Here is a 10,273-nt window from a genome sequence, read left to right as displayed (position 1 = left end):
AAAAAAAAAAAACCTTTTCAAGGCAAGAAGAGAATAGGTGATATATATATATATAATATAGAAATATGTGAGCTACCAGGGGAAGTGTCATTATTTGGGGTCCTGGCTGACTGCTGGCTAGCTGGACAGCACAGAGCCATGCTCCCAGTGTGAGGTTTTCTGTGACGTCACCCTTTTCTTTCCTAGTGATGACTGCAAATAATTGTTGGAGAATGCATCTAACCACTTTCTGTACCATTTGAGGTATTTGAAAGGGCTAATGCCACTGTTGTTTGATGCCCAGCAAACTTTCATTGTCTCATGCATGTACATATACATGTGTAGGCAGTTACCTGGCTTCGTCTCATTAGAAGCACCTAGATGTTTTTAGGACAGTTTAATTTTTGAGTATTTTTCAAGCCAAAAATGCATGCTTTTTCACATATTGAAATTAAGACCAATTCATTGTTACAGACCTGTAAATATTTTGGTATTGAGTATACAGGTGTGTAAAGGATTCCTTTAAAATTAATGTTTCTACATTGCCTTTTCAGGGTGAATTGTTAAATCCTTGCCGCTGTGATGGGTCTGTACGATACACGCATCAGCTTTGCCTGTTAAAGTGGATAAGTGAAAGAGGGTCTTGGACGTGTGAACTCTGCTGTTACAGATACCATGTTATAGCAATTAAAATGAAAAAGCCTTGCCAGGTAATCTGTTCGTTTGTTTTTTAAAAATATGTCTTACCAGTATTTTTAAAAACCAAAACAATCCTTACGTTCATTTCAAGGTTTTTGAAAAATGTAGCAGAGGAGCCTATGTGCTTCACCAGTTAGCGCTTGCACCCACTTGAGGTTAGTAAGACCAGTTCGATGTTAAAGTGTGCGGTGATTTGATTCTGTCACATTCTTCTAGCTTATAGCTTGCTGTAGAAATGGTGTTCAGAGGCTGTTAAATTCTGTCATTAGTCATACTGAGACATGACAGAACAACTTGAATCTCCCCAATTCACTTTCTAAACTTTAAACGTGTTTTTATAGTTTGTTAAAGATGCAGACAAAGGTTGCTTTCATTCATTCTTCAAGCTTGGGGTCCAGAGAGGAAAAGCAAAGAAAATTTCTGTTCTCTTGTGTATTCATTTACTGTAAAAAAGTAAAAGGAGGTGACTTTTCAGTCTTGGCATAATCCGGAATAGCAGAATGCTTTTTAATTTTCGTCCACCAATAGCTATCTTAGAAGATGAAATATGCAGTATCATTTTTCACAGTTCCCACAATGTGGAGCTGGAAGTTAGAATATTATAGTGGTAGCATGTTCAGGGAGAGGGGAGGGGAAACGGAAAGCTTCTGCAGAACTGTTAGGGAAGCCCTAATAGTACTTTACATATCAGAATTCCTTAGAGGCTTAGAATTCCATCCTAGAACTTTCCATCCTATTTCATAACATCTGAGAAACACATTTAGTAATTGTATCTTTTTCTAATTTCGTTCCTATGAGCTCAGAGATGATGGAGCTCTCAAAGGCCAGAGCACTTAGGTCATTTTCTGCACCTGAGTTTGATTGGAGTTTTATAGAAGAGACGTGCTTGGGTGGTAATGGCAGTTGTGTGAGTGTCATAAGCATTCCTTGGATGTTGGATGTTGCTTATGGCTGTTCAGATTAGGTGCAAGTACTTTCAGAGCCAGTTGTGACTTCAACATTTTTCTTTATGAATCCACAAAGGAAACGTTTTTATAAGCTTTCCTGGATAAAACCTTTATGATGTTAAAAAGTAAAGGATTTGTAAGACACTTCAGAAAACGAAGGTGGTAGGTTTTGTTCTTATATAGACCTTACCTGGTGGTACAAGTCTATCAGTTTGCAAACGTAGTCTTCGGAAATAGTTGCTTGACAGCAAAAGTGTGACACAGTTGTCTGCAAAGAGGCATCTAGTACTATTTGAGATATCCCAAGGTAGCCAAAACATCTACACACAGGACAGCAGATAGGACACAACTTACGAGAGACTCTGGAACTTCACCTGGATACCAAGTGGGATATTAAAGGACATCTAAAATGTCATTAGACACCTATCTGTGGACAACAGAATCAAGCCCCGGTTTGAAGAACAACTGTTCAATTTCTGTGGAAAACAGAAGCAAAGAGGAAAGTCTCAGTGGGTGACAGTAGACAACAATGTTTGGCCAAGCTACAAGTGAAGCAGAAAGAAACCGCAGAGCCCGAAGTTAAAAGCCATTCTCTTCATGAGTTACGGTCTTTTTCTGAGGGGAGAGGGGGGATGATGGAGTGGGATGGGGGGAGGGGCAGGGGCAACTAGTTTCATGGTTCTCCTTTGATAGCTTAAAAAAATCTTAATTTATTCATAACCCTGTCTTTCATTTTTTAATGTAAATTATTTAAGTCTGTCCTTTTTTATTCTTGTCAAAATAGCATACAAAAGTCTTTTGTGGAGTTGCATACTCAAATAATAAATTAGACATACATTTGTAGGGTCAAACTCTTGACACACCAAAGGTCTTTCTCTGGAGGGATGCAGTAGTACCTTTCTCATTCTCTTACACTGAATGTTCCTCTCGTAGTTACAAAATCTAAAAGGAAATCTTGGAACTGCAGTTGTCTGTGTATTTTTATAAGGGTGATCAGTCTTAAAATGCCCTCCTTCCTCTGCTTACTCTTGAGTACGGCAGTACTGGCCATTTTTAACAGCTGTCTTGGTTGTATTTGAAGCTGTCTTGGTTTAAGCTTTTGGACAGGTTCTGAACCATTTGCTTGGCTACATAGAAGTCTTTTTCAGGTAACTTTTTGATTGAGTTTAGTAAAAAGCGAAGGACTAGCTTCTTTCAAGGTAGAGGTAGTTTACAACATCTTCCTTGAGGTAGCTAAGGTATTTAAAAGTTCCCAAGCAAGCAAGACTTCTTGCATGGTGCTCGGTACAATATTTGAACAGGAGTAGTTCACTCTCTCTAACAACTAGTAGTCTGCCTCAGTCCCTGTTCTCAGGAGTGTTTCTACCCGTCTTTTTCTTATTAGATCAGTGTAGGCAGTGTGATAAGATACAAGAAGGGTGCTATTTACCAAAATAATTATTTTCTCAAGTGAATGGTATATTCAGATTTACACCACCTCCTCAGGTTTTATTTACCTCATGTATTTATGGAATGGAACAATACATAGGGAGTTAAGAAGTAGGAGATTTTCCTGTTTTCTTCCAGAACATTGGAATAGGTGGGAATATTCCTTTTTGTACCTATCATTATCTATGTTTTCTCTTGCTTCTTGTCAGGGAAAGTAAACCCAAAAGGGGAGCTTCTTTGGAAGCAATACATTCAAGGAACAAAATTTAGTATGGAAGTGACTATTCCAGTGGAAATTTTTCCAGTATTACTTTGGATATTTCAGTAACTACTAGTTAAATCATTTTGAAGAACCCAATCCTGGAAACACACAGACTTTTAATACAGGAATAGACCTTAAACCATACCAAATAACAAATTAACCAATGGGCTAACAGTAGATGATGAGCACACAAACAAACTGATGACATTTGATACGGTATTACACAGAGAAATGCAAATTTGGATTTTTTTCAGCATCCTTCTCGGCATCATATCCGAAAGACATACTGAACCTTGCACTAGTCCATTAATGAAAGCACATGTTCCCATTGCTGGACTTGCTCCTTACAGCAGGGTGAAATTTGCTCCTATAATAAGCGAGGTTATGATAATAATTATAACCCCTCCCCCAAACTATAATGAGGAGGAATGGAAGAAATATTGCTCTTAGTTGGGGAGTTTTGGAAGTTTTTTGAAACAACTTTAAAAGGAGGGAGAAACTTTAAATGTCTGACTTGGAAATTAAACCCATTTAGAATTACATTTTAGATGAACAAAGAGAAACAAAGCCCAAGCAGAAGTATTTTTTAAATTGGTTCGTTAAGCTTTTAATTTGCACACATTTTTTTCTGAAAGGAAATATAAACAGGTTGCTTCATTTTTTAAATTGGTGCTATTTAATTATTAAGCTGTGTATGTGATACACTCTTGAGTTGTTTCAGTGACATGCATTGGGTGGGTACTGGAGATTACAATCAGTTCTAAGTAGTGTGCTGAATGAGTTTAGACACAAAAGGATAGCAGGGCTGTTGGAGAGGCCAGTGGTGTCAAAGTTGCAGGTTTTTAGTGTCATAGGAAAGGTAAAATACATTTCCTATGTGCTTTCTGGGAAAGATCTGAAGGTAAATGAGATGCTGAAAAAGAGAATTGGGGTAAGTGAGTGGATCAGGAAGAAGGACAAAATGATGTCACTGGTGCAAAGCAGAGAGATTATAGAAGAAGAGAGTACAGTAAAAATTTCACCACTGATGGAATGGACAGAAATGCAAAATAGAAGAGAGAAGTTGCCAAGGGGGTAGTGAATTTCATGTTGTATTATGTTTTCTTTGTTTTCTTGTAATTAATGCACAAAGAGACTCAGAGATAAAAGGAATAGAGAGCTGGAAAATAAAGGCAGCAAAAAGTTGTGGAGACAAAAGCCTGTTAAGCTTGAGAAAACCATTTGTTTAGCCATTCAGATGTTAGAACAAATTTGTCATACAGCAAGTGTTCAGGCCACTGGTGCACTACCAGCATCCTAGGAGCAAAATATGTGGCTGTTAGCACACAGAGCTGAAGGAATGCAAGGTGGAGGTTACAATAGGAAGGAGAAACAAAACTGTAGAAGCTTTAGAAGGACGGAGAGAACTGCTAACTACTGACAGACAAGAGGAACAGGGGATGGAAGAATCATCAGTACCAATGATCTGAACATCATGAAATAATGAAGAGTAATATGTGAACAAATGAACTTACTCTATCACAGTGATATCACAGTGATCGTTGGGTAATGATAAAGAAGAACTAATAACAAAAGACTAGATATAGACCTGGGTGAAAAGCCAATCAAAGCAATGAATGGCTGTTTGTTGATTATGAACACCAAAGTATATTTGTAAGTCCAATGAGAAGGAATTATGTTCATCTAAGAAGTCAGAGCAGTCATCAACATGATAGCTGAAGCCATCGGGAACAAACATGGGAGATTATAAAGACAGTCAGGAATTGAAATTGGAAGGATGAAGCAGAAAGGGATTAAGTGCACAGAAAATAGAAGCTTGAAAGAGGGCAAGGAGATTAATTTTGGTTTAGGAAGTCCTACGAAAGAACTGAGAGTGAGGATGGGGGGGAAGATTTAGGTCAGAACCGCCAAAACTTGATTTCCAACTGTTTGAAACGTATGATTCAGTTCAGAAACTTGGATAGTCTAGTCAGGATTGTATGGCAAGAATTATGCTTTCTCAATGGTTGGAATGGATCAAGATTGAAGCGGTGATCTAGGAGGTGTAGTTAATATTTGGGATTTTGCTACAGTGGTTGGAGTGCCACGAGCCAACACCTGAGATCTGCTTTCCTGATCCTCTGTGTGTTCGCGCCTTGCTGGATTCAACATTTGGTCAAAGTTGGCATCTCAACTCATAGAACTCAGGAAATCCGTTATTCTTGGCAGAGCATCAGTGACAGCATGCAGGGAGATAGACAAGCTGCTCTGGTGCTCACATCTGTCTCTTCAAGATAGGGGATTATCAGTAAAAAGTAGATGAGGCAAAGAAGTGGTGATTATAGCATAGGGAACAATTTTGTACTAACATGTGGGCAGTGATTTTAAACTAGTTCTCTTGGATTCACTTAGGCAGTTCTTTTGGAGTTCTAAAGTGTGTACTAAGGTAATCAAGTACCTACCCAAAATAAATGAAACAGCGTGTTTTAGAAAAAGAATAGCCTTAAAGGTATGTGGGTGTGTGCCCCTCAATATCACTCTTTTATTGCCTGTAGCTTATCAAAAAAGCAATTGTGTTCTCATTTTGTTTTGTGAAATGCATAGATTGTGCTCAGGGCAGTTTGACTGCTTGAATGGTGTGAAACAACAGTGCAATGTAAACTGTGAACTGTACTCGGAAATGAAGTTTTAATTACAAGCGTCATCCTGATCTAGTGGTAAGATGTATAGATACAGATTTAAGGAGTGTTATTATCTTGTGGTATTAAATAGTAGATTAACTATTTAATGGAGAAAAGGTGGATTCCTTTGAGGCTAAGATTTTCTTGGGGCAAAATGACTAGCTTGAGATAAGGTGCCAGGGTTTTCTTTTAAAAATATTCTTGAATAACAGTTATTACTGGAATTATAAACATAAATTACATATTTACAACAGATTCCATTAGAAAAATGCTTCCCAAAGTAAAGGACAGTGTGAATGGGAATCAAGATTGTTACGTATACATGGTTACTGACATTTAAAATGCTTAGGATATCTAAGTAAACGATGCAAACCTCAAAATATGGTGTGGGACCTGCATTCAGGAACCTTTGAGTTACTGGGGTTTTTGTCACTTTTTTGTCTGTTTGACTGGATATTTTCCAAATAGCTTGATCTTTTAGCCTAAAACTGATGAAATTTATTTAGCAATTAAAGATTTGTGAGGTTTTCATATACAAATTTTTGTCTTTTTTTCCATGTCCAAAATCCTACTTATTCAAGTCTTTAATTCCTATCAACAGAGATTAGTATAACCAAGTCCTGGTTGTTTTCAGCATTCCTCTTCTATTTCTTAATATGAAACCTTGTTAATAGCGTAGTTCTAGTAGTGTTAATAGTGTAATGCTTTTATACTTCTTGTCTGTGATTTCTTAGTTCATGCTTATTTGGCAAGGTAAGTAGCCTGCCTTGAGCACCAAATATTGACATAACCTCCTGACTTCTCTACCAGTCATGCTATGTCAGCTGTAGTGCCACTGTAATTTTTTCCACAACTGAAATTTGTCAAAAAAAGTTTTATTAAATTCATTTTGAAACTTCGTTTTAACACTTCTTGGTTTTGGATGTTGGTCAGTTTGCACTGAAGTTTTCACTACTTCATCCAAATGACTGGCAGTGACACTAGCTTCCTTCTATTTGAATAGTTCGACTGGGGAGTCAGCTTTTGCACTTACTGCACTTGGATTTTTTTTTAAATTTTTGTCCCATACATAGATTCAAATTGGGTGTTTGTTTGGTATTCAGACTGAAGATTCTTTCTTATTGCTTCAGCCATTTGCAGAGGACAGCCCATGCCTCCATTCACGCCAACACTGCAACAGTCAACAATTTGACCTCAGTTCCTTTGAACTACTTGTGCTGAGTCAGAGCACCCTCACTGTGAGTTTTGCCTGCATGGCTCTTTTCCCATAGAGTTCTTTGCTTTCTGTTTTAATTTATTTCATCTCTCCTTTTTATTTTCTTTAAATTTTTATTTCCTGTTAGTTTTCTTGACATGTCAGTAAAGCTGATGGAGAATGAGTACTCCAGTTTTAGTCACATGCTGTTTCCTTCCCCCTTATTATCCTCACCCCTACCCCCCATATTTTTTCATATTTTTCTGGCGGTGTCTTCCCTCTAGGACTGTATTAAACTCTACCATTTCTGTGACAGGCACATTCCCAGTACAGGAATACACTGTATTGATACTCACACAAATTATATTACTGGTTGGAAGCTATTTCCTGAGCTAAAGCTCATTTTTCTTTTCTTTTATGCTTGAAGAACAGCTATAAAAATAATAAAAAATTCCTTCATAGTTTCAGAAAGTCATGAACCTTACCATCAAGATGAGCTACTTCCCAGCTTCATGTGTGTATAGCTCCTCTGCTAACACCAGATTATTCCAAGCACTACGAGGATCTTGAAAAAGGCAAATTCCATAAAATTGTCATACAGGAAACTGTATCTGAAGAAAATGGAGTAAACTTCAGTATGCTTTCTCTTCTTTCATGCCGGGGAAGCTCCCTCTGTTTACCAGCAAGAACAGTCAGCGAGTCTACTTATTATCAGAATGTTTTACGTATCTCATTGCTTTTATCTGAGCCATCTGCAATTTACTATCTGCCGTAACTTGTGGTTACTCCTGGCACATTGTGTTCGTTCTTGGATGACTAAATGTGCATCTCAGTTTCAGAGCTACTATTTCATCGGAGGAAAGCAGTATGACATATTTTGCTTGAAGGAATTGCTGTTGTGAGCTCACTGGCTCACACCACAATAACACAAATAGAATATAGGAGTCACACTCACAGCCTTTTCCTGCACCAGCAACACTGTCCTCCATATAACCTTCTTCTTTAGTGACCACAAGAATCATTGGAAGCTCCAATCATTCAATGTCACCTTCCAAAAAGGACACTTTGATTGTATTTAAATGTACAATGATAACTTTAACTTAAAAATCCTCCTGAGACTTAATAAAGAGAGTCACTGTCTCTTCAAGCAGCATTTACAAAATATTGCATATAACCTCATTGCTTTTTGGATGCTTGCACTAAATAGAAATGTGATTAATTACTGATGCCTTCTGATATCTGTCAAACTTAAGGGAAAGATCTTCATATTATCCACCACTCAGTATAATGGGAAGGACCATCAAATGCGTCGGGCATTTTGAAATCCTCTACTTCCTATGGCCTTGGCTGAAAGGTACAGAAAATATATGAAATTGCTGGTCATTCTAGGCAAATGTGTCTACTTCAGAGTTTCTCCATCGAGAGTTGATGTGGTTACCACATCTTTGAATGTGTTTAGAAATATTTGGAAAATCTGTTATGTGTTCATTGGGAAGAGTTTCTAGCTGCGGGGATTTTAGAAAGTTATTTTTCCTCTGGGCCTTTCCCTCATGCTGTTGTAGATCTTGCTGATATAATTTCTGTGAACCTAGCCACAGCAGTGAAGACCTACAAGATACAAGGCCTTCTAGCCTAGACTATTTCAGAAGAGAAAGTAGTTTTAGTAGTTCAGTTACCATCAGGTGTCTTAGTGTTTATTATGTGACACAAGCGAATCTTTGTCTTCACTGTACAACTCTCATGCATCAGGTCCTTATGGTAACTCTAAAAGGTTCCTTTCTTCCTTGTTTGGGTTGAAAGCTACAGGCTTCAAATCTGTTTGTTTACTTAAAAATCACCTGTCATTTCCATGGTGCTATGGTCTCTGACCCTGAATTAGCATATCTGAAGTGTGAATAAAAAGCAATATCTTTATCCCAGTGTCCTTCTCTCTTTCTTTTTCATCTTTCCATATCTTTGCTGATCAATTGACTGGGTTATCTAAGTATTGAACCATTGTTGCGTTTGATGTACAAATCCCTAAGGATGTTACCCTTGGTTATGACATTACATTTCTGATTATTTCTCTACTTCCCTCAGTATCTGTGCTGATTACTCCTTTTTCAGTATTGTGACAGAGGTAGGAAAGGTTCTTGGGATAGAGACCTGCTTCAGCACGAGTTACACTGTCTTGTTTTTCTTCTGGTAATTGAGGACTAATTCCATTCACTTTAGGGCAATCACAGAATCACTGAATCATAGAATGGCTTGGTTTGGAAGGGACCTTAAAGATCATCTAGTTCCAGCCACCCTGCCATCGGCAGGGACACCTTTCAATAGATCAGGTTGCTCAAAGCCCCATCCAACCTGTCTTTGAACATGTCCAGGGAGGCAACGTCCACAACATCTCTGGGCAATCTCTTCCAGTGCCTCACCACCCTCACAGGAAAGAATTCCTTCATAATATCTGATCTAAATCTACCCTCTTCCAGTGTAGAAACATTAAATCTTGTCCTGTCACTATACTTCCTGATGAAGAGTCCCTCCCCATCTTTCCTGTAGGCATCCTTAAAGGGTCAGAGGGTTTTGCAGAATATGTTTTTATGATATGAAAGAGAAAATTACTTTAGAAAGTTAAATAACTATTTATAAACTCAAATTCATGTTGGAATTTGCATTGCTCCAGAGGAGTGGTTAATTTGTATCTCCCGTGTTTATTTTCATTAATAAAGCAAAGCACTTTCTGAAAATATTATCACTGGAAGGACGCAATCCTACTGCTCAGTCTGTCTGTGGCACTCTGCATCTCTGTATGGTGTTGCTGCTTAGCTGCCTGCAGGAGAATGCCATCACTGGACTCGGATAACACAGTGTCTGAGAGCCTGAGCTGCTTCACTTCGGTCGACTATGAGTAGGCATTCAAAAACGACATTCTAAAAGTTGTTCTTCCATGGAAAAGTTGCCAACACTTGTTTCCACAGTCAGAAAAACATACTAACCTTTCTCCTTCAGCACTGAGGCTGTGCACTCATTCCTGGTTTTCTGACTGGAGAAATTAATACATTCCTTCCTTCTACCGCTTCTCCCTTAGAATCGTGTATGAGTTAAGGCCAATACAGCAGGA

The 10,273-nt window shown here is 38.1% G+C and overlaps 1 protein-coding gene across 1 annotated transcript in view; it reads left to right on the top strand.

Moving 5' to 3' along the window:
* Window positions 1-484: 484 nt before the first annotated feature.
* MARCH11 (membrane-associated ring finger (C3HC4) 11) overlaps window positions 485-10,273 on the top strand; it is a gene marked incomplete at its 5' end in the record, with an annotated part of 28,165 nt that continues 18,376 nt past the window's right edge. The window contains one exon of the mRNA XM_010141037.1: window positions 485-689. Within this exon, the coding sequence (XP_010139339.1) occupies window positions 485-689 (205 nt within the window). The remainder of the gene's footprint in view (window positions 690-10,273) is intronic.

Source organism: Buceros rhinoceros, unplaced genomic scaffold (assembly GCF_000710305.1).
Source record: "Buceros rhinoceros silvestris isolate BGI_N320 unplaced genomic scaffold, ASM71030v1 scaffold12178, whole genome shotgun sequence".
Taxonomy (NCBI): Eukaryota; Metazoa; Chordata; class Aves; order Bucerotiformes; family Bucerotidae; genus Buceros; species Buceros rhinoceros.
The sequence above is the reverse complement of the archived record's forward strand: the minus strand, read 5'-3'. Positions and strand labels throughout refer to the sequence as shown.